The 24,697-nt window shown below is 33.8% G+C and overlaps 1 protein-coding gene across 1 annotated transcript; it reads left to right on the top strand.

The window, feature by feature from the left end:
• The first annotated feature begins 11,283 nt into the window (after window positions 1-11,283).
• Window positions 11,284-12,024, top strand: LOC131675465 (uncharacterized). The gene is made up of 3 exons (XM_058954450.1): window positions 11,284-11,478; window positions 11,593-11,797; window positions 11,873-12,024. Exons 1-3 carry the CDS (start codon window positions 11,284-11,286, stop codon window positions 12,022-12,024), a joined length of 552 nt encoding a protein of 183 aa, XP_058810433.1.
• Window positions 12,025-24,697: the final 12,673 nt, after the last annotated feature.

Genomic DNA, 24,697 nt, shown 5'->3' with positions numbered 1-24,697 from the left:
CACTATCGCGACACCTTCATCGGGCGGCCTCTTTGTGTCCCAGAACATACACATATCCCTTATAAATTGGCGGCGCGCGCGAGGTGTCAAACCAACATCAAATGCCCCTTAACACTCAGCATGGGGCCCACTGGCACGCGGAAGGTGTCAAAGGTACATCAAATGCCTTTTAGACACTCACCATGGGGTCTGACCATTAATTAAAAGGTGTCACTACCTTCACACCTTCATCGGACGGCTCCTTTGTGTCCCAGAACATACACGTATCCGTATACATTGGCGGCATCCTTTGTCGGCTCCTTTGTGTCCCAGAACATACATTGCTTATCTACTCATTTAGTAATTTGTAATCTCTACTTTTTATACCAATTGTTTAAAAAAATGTATTCTACCAGCATAGAAAAATAAAAACTCTAAATTACGCGATTTAGGCTTTATATCAATTACTAAAATAATGTGGTAATTTTAAATATCAAAATTTCAATAATTTGGATTTCAATTCCATATATCTGTGAATTTGGGATTTTGAAATCACAGATTTGTACATTTTCTAAACTTGACAAGTAAGCTCTTTTTTTTTGGTATTTTGCAATATCGAAATTTAGAATTTATAGATTTGAAAATACGGAATCGATTTATTTACCGTTTGAATCTACTAAAAACCATGATTTGGGAATTTGCTAATATGAAAAATTTGATGTTAAGTTTAAGCAAGATGTTAAAGCAAGAAGAAGTGTTCGACTTTGCAAGCTCATCATGCAAATCTTTTTGGCAAAAAATGAAAGTTTCACAATTAACCGCAATTATTTTCAAGCCAAACAAAGAAATCCATTGCAAGTATGATTATGAAAAAGATGAGGTTTCGCCCTTTATTGTCAAAAAGATTGAAGAACAGCCTGACATTGGAGAGCTCGTGCAGTGTTATGACAAAAAAATACCTCTTGCCGAGGTTAAAATTAAAGACATTGAAAGTATGATCAAGATGAACACGATCCGAGCTCATTATAATATAATGCGATTACTTAATACTAATATTTTTAAATGGTAGTTAAAAAATGATAATCAAATTGGCAATATTTTTAAAAAATCGACGCATTTCTCAGACTGCTTAAAAAGCTCTGCTCAATTCGAGTTTGAGAATAACTATTTTATTCACTTTGTCAATTACAATTAAATTTATGCGCGGCTATTACTGAGTGTTAAGTTTTTTTTCGAAGTAATCAATGTCGTTTCCTATTTTTTTCTTATTTGTATAAATCCTAGCTAAAGCCTATGCAATATATACCCGATAACGAACGAAATAATGAAGAATTCCGCGAAAAATTCCGAGCAACAACAGAATGTGATTCGCGATACATATCGCAATAGTATTAGGGTTTCCTGAGCTAACGCCGTCAGCTACTTTTTGTTGCCCCATCCCTGTATTGTCGATATATGTCAATTTTGATTACCCGTAGATATCAAACCAGTTGTCAAATTAATACATTGTTCATGCAAATGAATTGGAAAGTGTGAGAAGGTACCTCGGTATCTAGACTCATCCTTATTATTGTTAAGAAATCCTAATGATAACGCACAAATAATTCTATCAATTATTTCAATGAATTTATTCCCGCACTATCGAATTATGTAAGTTAATTTTTTTTTTTCAATAATAACTTTTGACGTAGTTACATTCTATTCTACAGCTGTATTCATCGTTGACATAGCAATTCTAGCTTTTCAATTCATAACATGCTCTCAGTCTTGATTTCAATACATAACAGTTGACTCAATAAAAAGATAATATTCTAATTGCAAGTAGTGATTTCAAATTATTAATTTTATAATTGTATGATACAGAAAACAAAATGTCTGATATCGACAGTTGTTGTGTTAGTAATTTGGTCAAAGACAAGTGCCATGCACACAGATTTCGTGCTGATACAAGTATGCATAAGAATAATAATTTATCAGATGAAGAATTACAACTTCTGTCATTGAGGGTACCTGGTATAGACAATATTGAAACTAAATCTATATGTGATTATCACTATAAGAAATATATTAAATATTATTCACTGGATGAGAAACATTGTTGTGATCCATGCAATAAACATGCCAAAAATGTCATATCCCCTCTGATTATTGTTGATTTAGAATATGCAAAAGATATTAAGAGAATATGTTAATATGAAATGGTACCAGAAAAAAAACTTTGTAAAAATTGTTATAGCAATTTTTTGAAAGAAATCAAAACTTTCAAAGAACAGTTAAATTTTTGTATTGATCCTTTTGAAAAGCATAGGAGCAAAATTGATGAAAATTTAGTCTGCTTGAAGCAAGAGTATATAGATCATCTAGTGAATATGTGTAATAAGAAATTCACCGTTGAGCATAAGATTTGCAATATTTGCAGTTGGATTACGTTTGGATGATTGTATTTTCAAATTAAAGCAATGCTCTCCTAACTCATTATTGGAATGCAGTGATGAAGTGAAAAAATTGATGCTGCAAAAGACACACCAGACTACTCTCAAAGCTCTTCTGGTTCTGAATTTCAATCAGATAGTCAAAAAAAAAAAGGGAATTTGATGACATGCTTGAAATTTTTGGTATACCTCCATTCAAGCGTCAAAAGTTGTCTAACGATCGTACAATAAATGAAGGTGTGAAAATATTACAGAATGTTGTTAATCAAGTTTCAGAAACTTTTGGAAATATCGCTAATGTAAAATTGCCAGAATATAATATTACAGAAACATCTGGCGAATCTGGTTGGTTCAGAGAAATTGTTTCGAACATACAAGAAAAATATCTGGTTCCTTCAACGACTTTTAATGAGAAAATTTCTTTACTAACTCTTTTGCCTAAAAGTTGGAAGTTGGCCGATGTAAGACGTCATATACCATGCAGCAAGTACATGTTTGGCGAAGCTAAAAAATTGAGAGAAAAAATGGGTAAGCATCAAAACCTCATGATTTTGTGTATATTAGTTACATTCATTCACTTCTCACTTTCACGAAAATTCACACATTTTCTATTGCAAGAAAGCTAGATAGCTATTTTTGAGAATTTTGAATACTGATTACATATCTATGGATTATTTATGATATAATTAATAATAATATATGAGAATATCCCAAAAAGTACTACAATTCGTTCACCGTTTCGTCAAAATTTCAAACGATGGGTGCGTTTTTGGACATGAAATTTACTCGTTCTATATACTATATAAAACCAGAAACCACTCTGGTACAAGCCCGGAAACCTTTGTGATACCCTTTTTCTGCCCATCAAATTAAAAAAATTAATTAAAAAATAGATCCAAATTTGCATAGTTTTTAAAATTCAAAAAGAACGATCAATGATAGACTCAATCTGAATTCAAATTCAGATTCTACGTTAAGGTGCCTCTCTACCCAAGAAAGAATTTTGTTTGTTATTACCATTAACTTGGATTACAGTTTACCCATGTATTACTACACATTTTGTAAAGTTACTTACCAATTTTCAAATGATTTCTATGATTTCCTATGGAGTAATGTTTAATAATGTGTTTTTTTTTAAATAAAAATGGCCAATTTCTCAAAAAATACTTGCGTATGCCATTACACTTTTCACCTTTACCAAAATTCATGTATATTCCAATGCGTATAAAATAAACAGTAATTTTTTCTAAATTTTCATTGACCAATTCAATGTCTATAATTAAATTGTATGATGTAGTCTATGTAACATTATAAAATTTCTATACTTTTCACTTATGCCCTTTGGCACCAAAAAAAACCATCGATGAAAATCCAAAATCTGAAAAGATGACCCTTTTTCAAAACAAATGTTAACCAAAGCCAAAATTATAGATCAGTTCATATTTCTTCCATACGCAAGCACTATTTTGAACTAGGGAAAATAAGAAACTGAGAAAACTCATATTTAAAAAAAAAACAATTTATTTGATTCTCCACTCAAACAATTATTAGGAAAAGTATTACACATCCAACTTCTCCATCACAGATTCCATCAGAATGATTAATGGCAATCTCTCAGTATCACAGCTGTCTAAATCCAATTCCAACGCAATTGATATTCACATTACAACAAATAATTTTAGACAGAGAGAAAACATTGAATCCTCCACACAGTTATTATAATCAATTCAATTTCAAACTCCCTAGCTGCATACACACTTTTTCTATCATTGCTACACTCGAGTAAGAACACATTATGTTAAACATTCTCACATAAACTACTGTATATTCTTGTATAGCCAATACAAAATAAAATGTATTAACTAAGAGCACTTTCATAAATTAACAAATATTTGGGATGAAATTCATATTACTTGAATCACCTTCATTACATGAATCTAAATTAATCAGATGAGCAAGTTTATTTTCAATCACACCTTTTTAAATCAATTCTGATCCATGCTTCTTGAGGTTGATACTTATTTTCTATCAATCTATCTATTTCCACTCATTCTAAACAACTACCAATCTTTAAATTGTTACAGATTAGTTTGGAGAAATTTGTTCTTACCACTTTTTCATTCATGCCAAGGTGCATGAATAAATTTCGTTTGACTAAATATTATAATTTGAATACCAATATATGCGTTGATGGAGTTATAATGAACATATGATTTCTTGTTTACATCAGTCAGCTGCCTGAGCTTGTATTCCAATTGAACCATAGAGTACAAATGCAAGAGATCACAATCAAAAAAGGAATAGTGGCAGTCAATGCTGCTAGCAGTTATTATCGAAAGGGGGCGCTACATTAACATGAAATCAAAACTGCAAAGTATTTTTATTATTTCTGAGAACAAAATTTACAAAAAGCTATGATAACTAAAAGATTATTTTTGCTATTTTTAACTATTTTATTTTACAAAGTTTGTGGAAAAAAAATAAAATTCTGTTTTCATGATCAATTCATGATTTTTTGCTGATTATCATAACATTTTCAGATTCATTAGGATGAAAGGAAACATAATCTGTAATAAAAAAAAAATTGATTTTTTGAACCAAATTTGGGTAGAGAGGCACCATAAAAAATACATCGAATAATTGTATTCTGTTATTTTTGTCGTGAGATTTGGAGACGTACAAGCTCTGAGAACATTGGCGGCGCGAAAAATAAAAAAATCCATGAGTAAAAAAAAAAAATAAATAGCTTGAATCGACGTTTACGCTTCTCAAAGTTCCTGGAAGGTCAAAATTTATCGTATACAAAAAGTATAATATAATTTTCGATGTATTTCTATATGTAGAATACAAATATTGACTCAGATCATCATTATCGAAATTTCCTTATTTTTAAATTGAGAAAATCCGTCAAAAATGCGGAAAATGAGCTATTTTGGAAATTGAAGAAATCGAAGTTTTCGGCCAATATTCGTTTCAAGGCATGAACGCCGCCAATATTCATGAAAAAAATAATAGAATACACGTTTTCGATGTATTTCGTGACGTAGATTTCGAATCTGGAGTCAAATTAATTATATCTTCTATCGTTATTTTTTAAATTACAAAAAACCAAGAATATTGCTTATTTTTTCATTAATTTTTTTAATTTGATGGGCAGAAAAAGGGTTCCACAAAGGTTTCCGGGCTTGTACCAGAGTGGTTTTTGATTCTACATACTATATAGAATGAGAAAATTTTATGTCCAGAAGCGTACCCATCGTTTCAAAATTTTGACGAGACGGTTAGCAAATCGTAGTACTTTTTGGGGGGATATCCTCATATATATTAAGGAAACTCAAAGGATCATGAAAAAATCCTTATTCAGAAAGTCTTTATCTAGATTATCGTATCTCTCTAGTAAGAATATATGGATGGAAATAAACATTGATGAAGTTATAACGAAAATCATGAAAATGTTCTCTCAAATCTTCAACCTTCTATTTTTTTCTAAGCTCTTTACAATTCGTGGCAATTAATTTCTTCGTATTTGCTACAATTTTATAGGTCCGTTGGGTAAACGCAAAAGAAAAACTTATTTCCGATATCAAGCTGAAATTAGACAGGAAATTGTTGATTTTCATTTGGATGATACTAATAGTTCGGAGTGTAGTGGAGCCAAAGAAAAAATTAAAGTTAAAACTTATGGTGAAGAATCAGAAATAGTTCAAAAGCGAATAATGTTGTATGATCAAGAAGATTTTTACAATAGTTGGAAGGAAAAAACAACTCAAGCTAATATTCCATGCTTAGCATTTTTCTGTCAATTACAGCCACCAAATTGCTTTTTTGCCGGAGAACATGGTACGCATAATATTTGTGTTTGTAGCGAGCATCAAAATATCAAACTCAAAACTGCAGCTGTAAATAATAAAATCAGCTACAAAAAAGCAGTGGAAGTCTCAGTTTGTTCAATGGAAAATAAAAATTGTATGTTGCGCAAATGCCAACAGTGCTGATGTCGATATTGAGAATAAAGGAAATGTGAAATATGCAATTTGGGATACTGTTCAAATAGAAAGTAAAAACTCAGAAAGTTCCTCTATGAGCAGAATGACTCTTGTAGAACATAATGAGCCTTACAAAGATGCTCTAAGAACCACTTCTGAAGATATATACAATTTGACACAACATCATTTCATTTCGTCTAAACAGAAAGAACATTACTGTCAATGCCGCAAAGAATTAGACCTAAATACTGCAATTTTCGTCATGGACTTTGCTGAGAATTATTCCTTCATTGCTCAAGACTCACCTCAAGGGCTTTACTTCAATAATAAGCAGGCTACGTTATTTACTGGGGTCTTGTACTATAGAGATATTGATACCAATGAGTTTTCATGCCAAAGTTTTTGTGTAATCTCAGACACTAAAACACAACAAGCTTATTCTGTGAATGCATTCCAAGAAGCTATTTTGAATGAATTAAAAAAAGAGTTTCCTTGGATACAAAAATTGATATACTACAGCGACGGAGCTCCAACACAGTTTAAGAACAAGTAAGATATGATTAAGTTCACTCAAATATCCTAAAATTGTTACCAAGAAGTAAAAAAGTGTTTTTCTTTTCTGAAGATTGATTATCTTTTAACTGTTCAGAAAGCTCCTTGAACTTTAAAAGAATCTGAAAATAATCATTTATAAAATAAAGATGATAGTTCTAGGAATCAAAATAACAGGAAAGAGCTTAGAAGATTGGTCGTACTATAATAAACCTCGATCGTATTTTTATATTTACTCTACAGTATTTGACTAATGAATATGATTAAAATTTATTTATTACATCATCTTTCGAGCCAAAGATATTTCGAGGTATAGTTTTCAATTGAAAAAAAAATCTGATGAAGCAGTAATGTTAGTTTCCGTTGATTCACATGAATACGTATTTGAAGCATAAAAAATATTTTGAGTACTTGTTCTCTATAAAATATGTGTGTTATAATCAAGACTTCAATCAACTGTCAATAATAATTTCAAAATCAGCATTGAAATTCGTGACCGTAACATTCAACCGTAGTGGCTTTCCTGTAATAATAATGTGATTTGAGATTGAAAAAATCAATTTTGGTGTAAAAATCCATTCCAATAATGATTTTAAAACAATTCAGAAGCAGCAAGGTATGATTATTTTATTTTTTTCAGAAATCATCTGATTAACATCTGCTACCATGAAAACGATTTTGGCTTGAAAGTTATTTCTTATAACTTTTTTATGACTTCTCACGGTAAAAGCGCAGCAGATGGTATAGGAGCTGCTGCAAAACGGAGTACAAGAAAAGCATCTTTACAAGGCACCTGTATTTTGAATGCCGAACAGATGTATGCTTATCTCAGTGAAACTGACTCTGATATAAAGTATGACATAATTAATCATTTTGATTATCATGACATTTATACAATTATAATGTTTCAAAAATATTTCAGATACTTGTATGTGAGTGACAAAGACGTTGAATCGAAAGGCAAGAAACTGAGTTCCAGATTCAAATTAGCTAAGACGGTCAAAAATACCAGTCAATATCACCCTTTTGAACCAGTCAATACGGAGACAATGAAAGCCAAACTATATTCTTATGATACTGAGTACGATATCGTCAACATAGCTTGAAAATAAAGAAAATAGCCCAATTTTTTTATTTCTTTCACCCATGAAGGACCTTCCTACGTTGACATAGAACTTTTTCGATAATCCATGATCATGTATTTCTGACCGCGATTGATGGATCTGGCGGTATGGAAAATATAAATTTACTATACTACAAACAAAAAACATGTATACTTTTTAATTTACAAAGAAAAAATGAATTTAAAGATTTTTAAGCTCGCTTTAAATCAAGGCAAATAGTGAAATACGCTGAAAAATCGATAAAAAGAGATGCCCGCCCACTGTATGATAGGGTTCGATATCCGGTTCCCGACAATTTTTACCTTGTTTGGGAACATTTTTTTGAGTTTGTCTGAAATTTTCAGCTCGATCGAAATAGGCGAACGCATCTTAATCATCACTTGAAAACGCGAAAAATGCGATTTTTCTTAAAATTGCCAACTTTGAAAGGCCGTATCTCCGTCAATTTTTGATGTATTTCAACGTGCGAGAGCTAGTTTTCTTCGTCTTAAAAAGACCAAACAGATGAGCTTTTATGTGATCAAAAAACTCAAAATTGACACTTTTACAGGGGTTTGAAGATGAGGTAAAATCGAGTAAAACGTATATTACTTTTCTGTCCGTTTGAATGCTTCCTGATTACATGAGCTAATTTTAAAATACACCAAAAAAAAGTACGTGAAAAAAGGAAGAGAGTGAGCTGTGGCACAATATTTTAGCATCAAAACTCACCATTCTGTGGTTTTTCAAAAATGATTATTTTGAGCGCGATTTTGACTCGATTTTGAGACTTTGAAAAATTCTAGGGACCCCAAATCTAGTTCTAAAAGTTCAAAGAGTCATATTTCAACCAATGAAACATGAAAAAAAATTGGCGTCGAAATCGGTTGACCCCCCGCGCACGGTTTGGCCGAAAAGTATTATTTTGACCCATATATATATATATATATATATACACACACACACACACACATATATACATATATACATGAATGATTCCAATACTTTTATGGAACGTTCTTGGATTCATTTACTCGTGTACTTTCAAGAAAAAGTAGATGATTTAGGATGTAGCTGTTATAATATTATATATAATGTGCCACTTACCTGTGAAGTCGATATTTAGTGTAGCAGAATAGACTATAATTTTTTTTTACCTTCGTAGTCTAAATCAATTTTATGCATAACAACTTTTTCAATTTGTGGTTACACAAAAGAAAAAGTTTTTGGATTTGTCACAAAAAAATTTTTGTCAATGCAAATTAAAGTTTCAGAATTGTGACAAATGGCAGCTCTTTTATAATGTGTAAGGGTACAAAGTTAAGTATCGTTGATGATGAAATACATAACAAATGTACTATTACACAGTTTAGAATTAAACATTTTATTATTATTGGGTTATTACTAAGCTAGAGCTTATATGTGTTTCTCGGTATTTTTATGTGTTAATGAACTTATTTAAAAAGAAAATAAAAGTAAGGGAAAACTTTTGCCTTTAAAGTTGCCTGAATGGCGTATATAAATCTAAATGAATAAATGCGTAAAAACGTGTATTACTTTGATAGAAATAATTTCCAATAGCCCGTCAAAAATTAAATAGGAGGTGACTTTTATACATCAACCATCCAAATTAAAGGTGCAGTGGGAACATCCGACATTTTGAGTTCTTTTAAGTTCAAACACAGCCAACGTTCATTTCCAACAGTATAATGCAATACTTTTCATCTATATATTTTTTCACGTAGATTATGATGCCGTTATCGGTCTTATGTTGCAAATCACATAGGACGAGCTGACGGCTTCTTTTGTGGTGATTGCTATGAAAAATAAAATGTTTTTCTTTTCACTGGGTTTCCTCCTCTAGCGCTTCGTAGGTAATTTCTATCATCACACCAATTTAATCACCGCGCGCAGTATTTTACATGAAATAATACATTGAAAGATGTATCGTGCTATTGGAATACTTGTTTGCGTTTGAATTGTAAGCAAGTAAAAACAAGTCTTGGTCAATTTTGAATGCTTTAATTTTCCACAATCGCAATATTATTATTAAAAGATAAACATTCCGTGACGACCTAATTAATGACTTATGAATTACAATAAAATTACAATCATTAAAAATACCTTTGACTTTGATCAATCCATCTTTTTCGCGGCAATGAGGGAGATATTTTAGTAGTATTTAATAGTCAGTGATGCCAACCTAAATTTACAAATTAAAATATTTCAATTTGATATGTCCGGTTCTTCCTTCCTATTTTCGAGTTGTCCGCTTGTAGTCGTTGAAATAAGAGGTGTCCGTTTTCAACGAAACTCATTCGACGTGTCCGATTTATCCTCTAAGTTTTCGAGGTATCCGTTTATTCGCGTGACTCTATCGATGTGTCCGGTTTTTCCTTAGCTTCCTCGAGGTGGCTGATTTTGAAAATATTTCTACGAGGTGTCCGAGTTTTCAAGTAAACCATTCGACATGTCCGTTTTCAACGCAACTCATTCGATATGTCCGCTTTTCCCTTCGGCTTTTCGAGGTGTCTGCTTTTTCACAAAACTCATTCGACTTGTCCGATTTGTATTTAGTTTACACGAGGTGGCTATATTTTAAATCACTTCAGCGAGGTGTCCGATTTTTCAAGTGGAATATTTGACGTGTCCGCTTTTTACTTACATTTTTCAACGTGTCCGTTTTTCAAAACAATTTTTCGAGGTATCCGGTTGTTCCACTAACCCGACGAATTCAGGAACTACGCGAGGGTGGATATATATATTGAGAGCATTACTATCATCCATTCATTATCATAATGAGAGTTAACGTATTCGGACGTAAACTTAGACATCGAGCTAACGACCGTTACGGTCCACCAAGTCTTGGATTCAAGCTCACGTCAGAAGGTTATTTCGATCTGGCAAATAAAAAATTAGAGAATGTTGCTCCACCACTAAATTCCAACGATGTCGTTAATTTGCAAACTGTTCAACGTATCGTTCAGTCGGAAGTCAAAACTGTTACAGACACCATCATAGCATACTTGAAAAGTAATATCAGTAACTTAGTTGAAATAAATAAATCAGTGATAAAAATAGATACTCAAAATACAGAAGTAGACGTGTCGTCTGCCCATGGAGCATCAAAAAGTGGTGGCAGAGCTTCATAAATCATCCAGGCGTAATTATCCTCGACGCAAGTACGATATTCGAGGAATAGACGAGACCTGACAGGCTGATCTCGTCGATATGCAGGCTTATTCTAGAGAAAATCGCGGATACAATTGGCTTCTTACGATAATCGATAATTTTTCAAAGCATGCGTGGACCGTGTCAGTGAAAAAGAAAACCGATAGTGATGTGGCAGCAGCACTGAAATCTGTTTTGATGAAAGGTCTAGTACCAAATAATCTTCACACGGACAAAGGCAAAGAATTTTACAATGTAACTTTTGAAGCTCTTATGAAAAAATACAGCATTAATCTCTACTCGACTTGTAGTTCACTCAAAGCTTCAATATGTGAACGATTCAATCGTACGTTGAAAAATGCTATGTAGATAAAATTTCTTCTACGCGGCAATCACAAATGGGTAGATATACTACCAAAGCTCACTGCTGCTTACAACAATCGTAAACACAGAACGATTGGTATGAAACCTATTCAAGTGACAACGGTGAATCAAGCTCAAGTATTACGCAATTTTGCTCAAGAATGTACAAGAAGGAGGCCAAAGTTCAAAGTTGGCGATAAAATGAAAGTGAGTAATGCGAAACAAATATTTGAAAAAGGATAAACACTGAATTGGTCTACGGAAATATTTACTATTGTACGTGTAGTTTCATCAAATCCAAATATTTATCACTTGAAAGATTATCAAGATCAGCCCATTCTTGGTGGTTTTTACGAGCAGGAACTACAAAAAACGAATCATCCCGATATATATCTGGTTGAAAAATTATTAAAAGACGTGATAATCGAGTGTTTGTGAAATGGTTAGGATTCGATAATTCACATAATAGTTGGATAGTTAAAAGTGAAGTGTAGAAAAAAAAAGAGAGTTAGTCTAAACTGAAGTATGTAGATTTAAGGATAAATAAATAAACATTTGATGTAGAAATATGATTGGAGTATTTATTTATTAATAATAATAATGTATCTATGCGCTACTAAATTCTATACAGTTTCCTCCTTGATAATTTATAAATAAATTAAGTTTATTGGTGTTATCCATCAAATTGTCCATCAATTTTTTATTTTGAATAATTGCATTCGACAGCTTGGATGACAGAAACAGTTGAAATTCATCATCAATCTCAAATATTATTTTGTTACCAAATCGTGTTGTAACTGGCTTTAGTTTGGTGATCATATAGTTGTATCCTTTCGTCAATTCACTAACTTTTTTGGTGGGCTTAAATTCACCATGTGCAATAATATTTAGTTGCGTAAGATCCATCTGTAAAAGAAACAAATTAGTAATAACAACTCAACTTGTAGAAAGGAAAAAAAAAGACTTGTAGAATATTTTGTATTCACCTCAAGGTGAAATAATTTTTTTCTTTTTTCTTTCAATCACTAAACTTTGAAATTTTAGCGACAAATCTAGCTTCTAGTAACTTTCTTTTCTTTGATGTAATTTTACTTAGAATATAATTAGAAGAAGACTGTTGCTGCTCACTGATTGCTGCTGCTGCTGCTGCTACTATTGTCGATGACTTTTTCTCGACGAGAATGAGCTTCGCAGACCGTCGTTGCGATTGATATAACGTTGTTCCCATCCCATTCTCTGCTCCCTTCTCCAAATTCGTTGGCGACTCGTTAGAGGTGACTTTTTAATGTTTCATTTTGTTTGGAACAGTCTATAACTATTAGCGGCACTTTATTAATGAAATCTTTTTTATTGAGTAACGGCTCGTTTTCTTTACCATAATAAGCATTTTGAAAACTAGTATACATATCGTAGAGAACAGCATACTGATTTTGATTGATATTCAAAATGAGATTTCCATACGGATAGCACTGTGTATTGAGGAATAGCTTCATATTACTAATATTACAATTATTAATTACTAATATTACAATAAAATTACTAGAATTAACACTCGTAACGTTGAATTAAGACTCAGCTTTTACGTTTAGTTTGAAAAGCTAAAATAACAAAGCGAGGCTTTTCCAATTGATTGGAAGTCTTAACACTCCAAACATGCTTTGATGTACGTGGTAATTTTGGATACTCATACATTTCCCAAGTACGATAACTCATTGTAATTACACGATTTCGTCCAATCTGATTGAGTAATTTGATTTTTTCTTTGTTTGCAACCATCACATATGACATCAAACATTCAACCTTAGTTAAAGTAATTTTTGATTTTTCTGAAGCTTCAGGATTCCTTACTGGAATAATTAAAATAGCATTCAAATCATCTTTTGATCTTGTGAGAATAAGTTCATGCTTGACATTGACTACAATTTTCCGATAATCTTTAGCAAAGCCCATCAACATATTGAGAGGTATAGTAACATCAAAAAAACCTAGAGCATTACATATTAAAACTTCATTGTTATCACCATTCCATCCGGCATTTTCAGCGATAGAGCTCTGACATGGATTGTGTGAAAGCCAATTTTTCATGAGGGTGGTTAAGCCTACATTTTTCACTGTATCAATTTGAATAGCATTTATTTCATATCGTATTTCCTCGAACAAATGACAGAGGGCGTTGTTGACTAATAAAGTGTTCTCCACTGGCATAGTACCGTCAGGCTTGGTCAACCTACCACAAATATGAATCATACTGCGCGATGGAAACAGAGATAAATCTTGATGTTCTGATGTTCATATCACTTATAAATAATAATAATTCGAACTCTCGTATCTAGCTAATTACAAAATTTGTTATTTGTTGATTTTATACAATATACAATTATCGCAAATAGTGTCGTGAAAAGTTATTAACTAATAAAGTTAATTAACGTGATATTATAATATTTACAATAGAAAATTATTAAATTTTTATATAACTTTATAGTTGATTTAATTTGGAAGTATTTTCTAAAAATAAATATTTATATTAATTAATAATATTTGAATTATAACTAATTTTTCATATTTGTAACGGTTTTTCCTAATCTTATAATGTAATTATTAGGTTAATTATCTAAGATTCCTAAATCATAAAGCTATCATTATCAAGTATAAAATTAATACTTTCGTTTTATATACAGCTTATCGTTTAAATAAATTATTAATTGATTATTTATTAATAACAGTTATTATTCAGCTGTTATTAATGAAACCAATTCTTACTCATGTTCTATACTTATTCATTTTGCATATGGATTATTTACATTTTTTTAATATTTCATAATGTTCTCGTAATAAATAAATCAACTTTGCATATTAAAATTCATTAATATTTCATAATTAAATGCAATTTGTGTTATTATATTCTGAATCTACGTATTTAAATTTATATAATAAATACTTTGTTATACGAGGTGTGTTCAAAAAGTAAGGTGACTTTGTATTTTTAAGAAAAAAAATTTATTTATTTATCAATATTTATATTTTCCCCTTCAAAGTAATCCCCCTCAGATACAATACACTTATGCCAACGGGTTTTCCAATCCTCAAAGCACTTCTCATAAGCACTTTTCGGTATAGTCTTGAGCTCTTCCAGCGATGCAGTCTTTATCTCTCCAATCGTTGCAAATCTCCGTCCTTTCATAGGTCTCTTTAGTTTTGGGAACAAGAAAAAGTCACATGGGGCCAAATCCGGTGAATATGGTGACTGAGGCATGATTGTGGTGTTGTTTTTGGCCAAAAAATCTCTCACAAGCAAAGATGAGTGAGCAGGGACATTATCGTGATGCAAAAGCCATGAATTGTTTTTCCACAATTCTGGGCGTTTTCTTCGGATTGCTTCTTGCAAACGGCACATAACTTCAAGATAATACTGTTTATTGACCGTACGGCCATATGGTAAGAACTCCTGATGCACCACGCCATGGTAATCGAAGAAAACAGTGAGCAAAACTTTGACATTTGATCGAACTTGGCGTGCTTTTTTCGGTCTTGGCTCATCTGGGCTCTTCCATTGGGACGATTGGACTTTGGTTTCGATATCATAATCATATACCCATGATTCGTCACCAGTTATGACCCTTTTGGGTAAATCTGGGTCGTCGTTGACGTCATTCAACAGTTCTTGAGCGATGCTCATGCGACGGTTCTTTTGGTCAAAATTTAGCAATTTCGGAACAAACTTCGCTGACATACGTCTCATGCTCAATACGTTAAAAAATTTTATGGCACGAGCCAAGCGATATACCAACATCCTCAGTAACTTCTCTGATAGTGATTCGACGATTTTCCAGAACAATTTTCATCACTGCTTGAACGTTTTCATCAGTTGTTGACGTGCCTGGGCGTCCAGAGCGAGGCTCGTCATTGGCATCTTCCCGGCCATCTTGGAAGAGTTTGTACCACTTGTAAACATTTTTTTTACTCAGAACAGTTTCACCGTAAGCCACCGTCAACATTTCAAGTGTTTCGGAGTACTTTATTTTATTTTTTACACAAAATTTGATGCAAATCCTTCGATCCATATTTTTCGATAGCAAGAAATCGCCGAGCACGCAAAACACTTATAACCTTTACGCCTGTCACAACCAAACAAAAAATGCTATACACTTGAATCTTGGTACAGATGTTCGGGAAGAGTGTACCAACATAACAAAACAAAAAAATCGATAATCGAAAGTACGTTGCCCGTGAAATTTGGGAAGTCACCTTACTTTTTGAAAACACCTCGTATTAAAATTATCTCTAATTAACATATTTTTCTTAATATCCAAAATCATTATATCTATATCTATTACTTTGTGATGTCACGCTATTTATTTTGATTTGACTCTTATATGAATACAATCGAGTAAACAGTGAGGTAGCGCCGCTTAATGTATTGATTTGAATAAACAGATAGATACGTTAGACTAGTTGCAGTAATTCAGTGATTTAATAAATAGCTCATAAATAGGACTGTTACAATGTTGAATTGCTATATGAATTCCATCGCTAATATTGAAATATGATAATGAATAAGGCTTATGCGGATGAACTTGATAATGAGCTATAGACTTATCGAAAGCGACAGCTGAATGAATGTCTTGCAACGATTACCGAAAATCGTCAGACTCGCGCGAGGTTAATGAGCGGCTAGACGAGAGGAGCCGCGTTCGGTTCGCGAGAGAGAGAGAGAGCGCGTAGGGGCAATGACCGGGAGGGGAGGCTCCGACCGGCAGTATGACTGTATCACTCAGTCAGTGCGTTGACCTAACCTCCGTTTTCCCGAGCCGTTCAAATTTTCGCTTTGGTGTTGCGAAGTGCGAGGTCGGAGGTGCGAACGTTGGTGTGCTGAGTGCTTAGTGCAGCAGCAACAACAATAGCAGCAGCAGCAATAGTAGCAGCAGCATTAGCGGCAACAGCAATAACGGCGGTAGCAGCAACAACAACGACAGCAACAGTAATCTAGGCGGTGCGGCAAGCAGCGCAGCAGCGTATTAGCAGCGTGTTAATCGGATACGGTTGGCCACCGTATCCTCATCGTCCTTGCGGTAGGTGCACCATCCCTTTTATTGTTATAAGCGTGCGAATCCGCGCAGCGAGCGCGAAGAATTTGTTTGTTGCGCGCGAGCGGTTAGTTCGCGGCATCCGTGGTTTTCTCTCTCTCTCATTTTCAGCGTGTATTGTCATTCACGCGAGCGTGCGTAAGACTCTCGGCAGATTACCCGTGTCATTGATTTTATTGAATAAATCAATTCTTAGTTTTATTTAAACGAGTTTCAGTTATTGTGTCTTTCCTTTGTCCGGAGGTCGCGGCAGTATTTGTTTACAGTTGATTCGAATTCGCCGGTAGCGTAGCACGAATCACGAAAATAGCGATAGGCGGGAATCTTCAACTTGGGTTCCAGCGGCGGCCGCACTAGCGCTACTAGTAAGGGCGACAGCGCCGCCAAGCGGTGAGTTGGGGGAACCCAACTCGGAATAGTGAAGAGACTCTGCGCAGGCGCACTCCGAGGCAAGGTGGGTTGCTATGCTTTGAGCACAGAGATAACAAGGCGTCGTCTAGTCGTAATAAAGGCACTTTTAAGAGATTGTCGACTAAATGACAGCCTGTTACAGTCTAGAATTCCCTCTATATTGTTGTTGTTATTGTTGTTTTATACAACACACTAATATGCACAATATTTTCTTCCACAATTTTCGACGACTTTTAGTCTCAAGCTTTTCAGAAATTGAATGTTCTGAGGTGTGAGCGGTCTGATAGCTCGCTGTTAAATAGCTGCTGTTTGACATTTTTGTCTTTTAATATAGCCTCGGACACTCTTTATATTGTAAATAATACCCATTACTAATATATGGTCTTTATATGTACTCGCAGTGTGATGACTTCTCCTCGAAAGTTAACTAGGTTTCCGTCTTGATCAACTGTACAAATTTGAAAATGATCAATGCTCCTCACAGCGACTGGAAGGTAAATGACGTGAGAGGGAATTTCTATAATTTTATACTTCTAGTATTTTTTATACTAGTTGTCTTTTCTATAGTTTGTTTAAAAGAAATTTGAGACAAAGATGAATAATATGTATTAAAATCTTGATATCTAATATAATTATACATGATTCTATCAACTTTGAGATAAAGCAATAGATCTATAGGCGGCTGTAGATTACCAAAACTATCAAAATACATAACCCCATCACCTTTCTTTTTATATGCTACCCAATGAGTACCTGGTCCCCGTTTATTATCTAAATTTACAATAGCTGTCTCTTGATATCGAGGTCCATCGGTCGGTAGCGCATCACGCATAAAAACACCTCGAAAATTTGCAATTTTTAGTATTTTAGCATATTTTCTTATATCATGATCTGTCAGTGCTCGATTAGATAAAGTTATTTCGAGCTTTTTTTTTTAAACCTTTTCCACTTGAATATGGTTTCAGATGAAGACCATAACCTTTACGATCTGGTTTCAAATAAAGTCCTTTACCAATAGCAATAGCTTCCATAGTTTTATTGTGTCTATGAGCTTCTTTCAATTCATTTTGAGCGGCCTTAGCACTGTTAACGGCTTTTGCTATTGAAGCAGCTCCTCCAGCTAAAGCTCCAGTGGCGCTGAAAGCGGCAAATAATGGAATTAAAAAAGGAAGAGCTCCACCCACTTTACTAGGAATACGACGCATATTTATTTTTCTTCTTCCTCCAACCTTCACTACAGCTTCTTTAGCGCCTTTTATAGCCCAACGAATGACAAAGAGTGATTTATTACTAGGTAAAACACTTCTCGAGGCAGCGTTAATAATTTTTTTCAATGTAATTGATAGATTTTTACTTTATACATGTGTCTTTCGTCGCTGTCGTTGTTGTTGGCGATTTTTTAATCCCTTACCTCGTTTCTTTCCTCGTTTTAAAATTTTAACACCCATACCAAGTTTACTTTTAACTTTCATTATGTTAGCTACAGCAAACGCAGCAACTTTTTCACCAAAACGACTATTTCGCTTGCACTCTATCTCAGGCCTGCTTAGCTAGAATTTTGTCGGCTTCGTTTCTCGCCTTAATGTTCTTTCGATTCTGAGAATAAGCAATATCGTGATCTTTACAAGCAGCGTCTAGCGGATTATTTCCAGGATCACCACGAACAAGTCGTTTTTTCAATTTAGTTCCCGGCCCGCAATACTGATAACCAGGCAAATGAGCTTCGGATGGTAAGTTATTAATGATCTTATTCACTAAGCCAGCGCCACCAGTCTTTCTTTTGTGACAAAAACGAGAAAAAAGACATCAACAACTACTGCCTGACAGTATACGAGCAGTTTTCTGTGGTCCTAGTAACTGTGGGAAAACTAACTGTTTGCTAACTCTAATCACACATCCTAATGGACTTAGATTCGAAAACGTTTATGTTTATTCAAAGTCCCTCAATCAACCAAAGTATATGTTTTTTAAAGATTTATTGGAACCGATTGATGGTATACAGTATTATGCATTGAGCGAGCATGAGGCAGTTGTTACACCGGATAAAGCTAATCCAAATAAGTCATGATTTTTGACGATATAGCCACTGAAAAGCAGGACAAAGTGACAGCATTCTTCTGTATGGGAAGACATAAAAAAGTAGATAGTTTTTATCTGTGTCAATCATACGCTCGTATACCGAAGCATCTCATTCGAGATAATGTGAATTTACTAGTTTTATTTAGACAAGATGACGCGAATATTAAACATATTTACGACGATCATGTTAACTCAGATATTACTTTTGAGAAGTTTAAAGCAATTTGTTCAAAATATTGGAGAGACGATAATTATGGATTTATAGTTATTGATAGAGATAGACCAATCAATCATGGACGGTATAGAAAAGGATTCGATTCTTTTGCTATATATATAGCGGAGTGAACGAATGAAGATTATTTAACTTTAGAAATTACAAGCATCAAAATGGCTAATTTTGAAAAAGAAAAGAAGATGCTCGAGCAATTATCTGAGGCTCGTGATACCATCAGACATAAGTATCAACTAATAAAACATGACAAAGCTGATTTAGAAAATATTTTGAATGTAACTTGTAAACTTATGGTTGATCCATAGAAGAAACTTGTGGAGGTAGCTATTGATAAAACTAACGATAATACTGAACAGGAAATGAACAAGGAGAAGAAAATTACGTTCGATAAAGTTTTCAAGTCAAAAACAACAGCTGACACTCCCTATACGAGGGTGGTCCGATAAGTACTTAGCCTCACCGCCCGATGACGCCACTCTCGCAAAAGAAATATTCTATCACGTAGTACAACCTTCTCGATGGTTACTGTCAAGATTTCAGCCGGATCGGAGTAGTAGTTTATTTTTGAGAGCGTGTGAAAGCAAGTGTTTCCGCTGATTTTTGAAAAATGGAAAAAGAGCAGTATTAGTCGGTGATTCGATTCTTGTTTTTGAAAGGAAAATCGCGCAGCGAAATCAAAAAGCGCTTGGATGGAGTGTACGGTGACTCTTCTCCTTCGATGACGACCGTCAAAAATTGGATTAACGAGTTTCAACGTGGTCGCACGTCGATTTTTGAAGAGCCACGTCCAGGTGATCCGAAAACGGCTACCACGGAGGATAACGTGACAAAAATTCACGATCTCGTATTGGCAGATCAACGATTAAAGGTGCGTGAGATAGCTAAGATCGTAGGCATCTAAAAAGACCGCGTGGATCATGTCCTGCATGAAATTTTGGGCATGAGAAAGCTGTTGGCGCGATGGGTGCCGCGTTTGCTCACTCCGGACAACAAGCGCAACCATGAGCCAACTTCAGAGCAATGTCTGACGCTGTTTAAGGACAATCCGAAGGAGCTTCTGCGTCGTTTCGTGACAGTTGACGAAACATGGATCTATTGGTATACACCAGAGACCAAGGAACAGTCGAAATAGTGGACTTTACCCGGCGAAAGTGCTCCAAAGAAGGCGAAGACTGCCCCATCGGCCGGAAAGGTGATGGCAACCGTTTTCTGGGATTCACAAGGTGTGATCTACATCGACTACCTGGAGAGGGGCAAAACGGTCACAGGACTGTACTATGCCGAATTATTGGGCCGATTCGACGTCGAATTGCAGAAAAAACGGCCCCATTTGGCGAAGAAAAAAGTGCTCTTCCACCATGACAACTCACCGGCTCACACGTCGGCCGTCGCCATGGCAAAATTGGTCGAATTAGGCTACGAACGTCTGCTCCATCCACCGTATTCTCCAGATTTAGCCTCATGCGATTTCTTTTTGTTTCCAAACTTGAAAAATTTACTCGCCGGGCAGAAATTTGAATCGAATGAGGAGGTAATCACTGCCACGGAAGCCTACTTTTCAGGCCTCGAGGAAACGTATTTTTAAGACGGGTTAAAGAAGTTGGAGCATCGCTGGGTCAAGTGTATCGAACTAAAAGGAGACTATGTTGAAAAATAAAACGCCACTTTTCCAAAATTTTCGTTTTTCTTTTGTAGGCTAAGTACTTATCGGACACTCCCTATAAATCTCAATATTTCAATAGTACTGTTAATGACTTAAATTCTACATTATATCCGCTTGATTCTACATTTGAATCCGCTGTCTATTGCTGATGCTGCTGATGATGGTGTTGATAATGCTGATGAAGACGAATTTAGTAAGACTAGTGAATCAATACTTGATAGAACTGCAACAAATTTAGACAATGTTAGTTCAAATGAAACTACAAAACAACAAAAACAGCTATTGGATGACTCGATTGTAGGAAACTATATTCAACTATTGCATGAACCGCAACAGAAAAGTAATTTAGACAAGACATTTGGCATTCGCTTGCATGGAAATACGTATGTCATAGGCAATTCTCCAATTTCTTTCCAAAACGATAATGTGACTGTGAATGATAAAGCATTCAGCAAGACGCCTGGATTAATGGAACTTCTCTTTCGTAAAGAACCTAATTCTAAATTAATCAGTTCATCAGATATTGAAAATTATATAAAAATTCTTAAAATCACTAACGCTCATCGTAAGAGATATGAAACAAATGGAGAATATCGCAATAAGCGTGTAAATAAATTCAAAAAGTATATTGGTCCAAATTTATCTTTAAGTGGTAGTGCTAAGAAGCGAAAATTGACTATTGATGGAAGAGGTCTTTTTCCTAACTATAAAATAGCAAGAAAAGGAATATTATTTGATTATGTATATTGGGATGATCCAAACGAGCTCGTTGATCGATTGAGATTGCTCATCGCCGAACAAACCGCCGGTAATCCTAGTCATATTAATGAAATTCATTCAATCATTAAGAGAATCCTAAATATTCCTCAGTAATAAAACGAGTGTTGATGTGTTTGGACATATATTGAATAAAAAAGAGGGTAATCGAGGTCCTCCTGGTGTAGTGTATATAATTACTAAAGACGGCCAATACGACGTGAATAACAAAAGAATTTCTAATATAGTTTATCCTCAGGAGAGTAACGATGCTGCAAACTTACGAACGTTGCGAAAAACTAGTGAAGCTAACGTCGCTACGCTTACGACTACAATAAATAATCTGCAAAAAACTAGTGAATCTAACGTCGATACCCTTACGACTACAATAAATAATCTTAAAATATCTTTAAATATAATAAGAATACAATTACGATCGTATGGAGAAGCGATTTAATATTTACAAACAAATAATAATAATGATAATAAGCAGAAAGAAATAAGGATTACGCCGTCTGACTTTTCATTCAATTATAACAAATAGATTGAAAAAATGAAACATCAAAGAGTTACACAAACCAGTACGTCGAAACTATCCTCGTTGAAAAGTCGGTATATGCGGAATAGATGAGACGTGGCAAACTGATCTTGTTGAAATGCAAAGCTATTCTAGAGAGAATAAAGGTTTTCGCTATCTATTAACTATTATAGATACGGTCTCTAAATATGCTTGGGGAGTTCCAGTAAGACAGAAAACTGCGACAGATGTCACTAACGCAATGGAGTCTGTATTAAAAAAGGAACGCATTCCTAAAAATCTCCAAGTGGATAGAGGCAAAGAGTTCTACAATACAAATTTTGAAAGTTTAATGAAAAAATATAAAATAAACCTTTATTCTACTTATAGCAATCTGAAAGTGTTATATCGCGACTACGTAGCCGTGACGTGTGATTTTAGAATATGTATGATCATTCATTTGTTAATAATTATTATTATTGTGACAGGAACTTACCTGGATTTATTATTTCGAGTTAAATTGGCTGCTTAGCTCTATCTCGATGAAGTATATGTGAGGTCGGTCGGTAATGATGCACGAACACTCGATTCAAGTAATTTATAAGTAAGTTATTTATTTATTCAAAAGACAGAAATGATTTCTCAAAAATAACAATAGATAAATGGTACGTTATTCGGCCGTCGCGCAACGCGAATCAGCTCGTAAGAACTTTAACAATATTTTTTAGTGATATTGAGTAGTCGCGCGTCGCGAATCAACTGCCGAAAAGTCGAGTCTCTGTTTGGACATTGACTTTTCGGCCCATATTAATGTGTTGAGTAATCAGAAAATCAAAATGTCGGGCACCCCAAATTTTCGGACTACTCATCTTTTAATTTCGCTGAGTTTGTATTTACTAAAAATGCCGTTCGTCGTTTATACATTATTTCGTTTTCAATCGATTGCTAATGAAATCAAAATGAAGAAATATTTACGTCTCAGGACGTAAAGCATCAATTTGTGAACGTTTCAACCGAACACTAAAAAAAATTATGTGGAAAAAATTCAGTTTAATAGGAAATTATAAGTGGATTGACTTTCTCCCCAGTTTAATAGAATCTTATAATAATCGAAAACATCGCACAATAAATATGAAGCCTAAAGACGTGACTAAAGAAAATGAAATGCAGGTTGTAACGGTCCTATTTATGAGCTGTTTATTAAATGACTGCAACTAGTCTAACGTATTTATCTGTTAGTCAAAACAATACATTAAGCGGCGCTACCTCACTGTTTACGCGACTATATACAAATAAGAGTCGAGTCAAAACAAATAGCGTGACGTCACAAATAATAGACATAGATATAATGAATCATAATATTGAGAAAAATATGTTAATTATAGATAATTTGAATATAACAAAGTATCAATTATATAGATTTTAACATACTGATTCACAATATCTTATTCAATCATAAATTTATAACGAATATCGATATGTAAAGTTAATTTATTTATTAACATATGAAATATTAGAAAAATATAAATAATTTATATGTAAAATGAATAAGCATAGAACATGAGTAAGAATTGGTTTCATTAATAACAGCTAAATAACAACTGTTATTAATAAATAAACAACTAATAATTTATTTAAACAATAAGCGAGATATAGAACGAAAATATTAAGTTAATACTTGATAATGACAATTTTATGATTTAGAAATCTTAGATAATTAACCTAATAATCGCATATTAAGATTAAAAGAAAACCGTTACAAATATGAAAAATTAGTCATAATTCAAATGTTATTAATTAATTTAAATAATTAATTTTGGAAAATAGTTCCAAAATTAATTAACTATAAAGTTATATGAAATTTTAATAATTTTCTATTGTAAATAATGTAATATCACGTTAATTAACTTTATTAGTTAATAACTTTTGACGACACTATTGGCGATAATTATATATTGTATAAAATCAACAAATAACTAGTTCTGTAAAATTTACATGTGTTAAAAACTTAATATTAATGGTTATTTACTTATAAATGAAGAAAAATTATTTCTCAAAATTCGCGAATGTCTCTCGAATTTTCGATGAAATCTTTCCTGCAATAATAAGCGGGAAAATCTGTGTATAAATAGGCCCACCTTTGCACAGGCTTGATTCATTCACTTCTAGCCTTGCAAAGTGAGTGCATGAGTTTGAATAAACTTGGATCAACACCTAAGTTCTTTCTCTCATTGTGATTTACTAAGCAAGACTAACCTTTCCTTATAATTTGAGCTCGACTTATAGAACATCTCGCGCTATAAGAAACTTGGGCCGAATTATATCCTATCCAAGAAAGACTTTAGCTCTGCTTATGGGACAACTCGCAC

Source organism: Phymastichus coffea, unplaced genomic scaffold, assembly GCF_024137745.1.
Source record: "Phymastichus coffea isolate CEN01 unplaced genomic scaffold, Cenicafe_Pcof_1.1 PCOF00022, whole genome shotgun sequence".
In the NCBI taxonomy this organism is placed as follows: Eukaryota; Metazoa; Arthropoda; class Insecta; order Hymenoptera; family Eulophidae; genus Phymastichus; species Phymastichus coffea.
The sequence above is the reverse complement of the archived record's forward strand: the minus strand, read 5'-3'. Positions and strand labels throughout refer to the sequence as shown.

Bases quoted from the DNA above. Each gene is read 5' to 3' on its own strand.
- LOC131675465 (XM_058954450.1), top strand. From the start codon at position 11,284: ATGCAGGCTTATTCTAGAGAAAATCGCGGATACAATTGGCTTCTTACG. The intron at 11,479-11,592 runs GTAACTTTTGAA...AATGCTATGTAG, and splicing joins AAGGCAAAGAATTTTACAAT to ATAAAATTTCTTCTACGCGG. The intron at 11,798-11,872 runs GTAATGCGAAAC...TTGTACGTGTAG, and splicing joins TGGCGATAAAATGAAAGTGA to TTTCATCAAATCCAAATATT.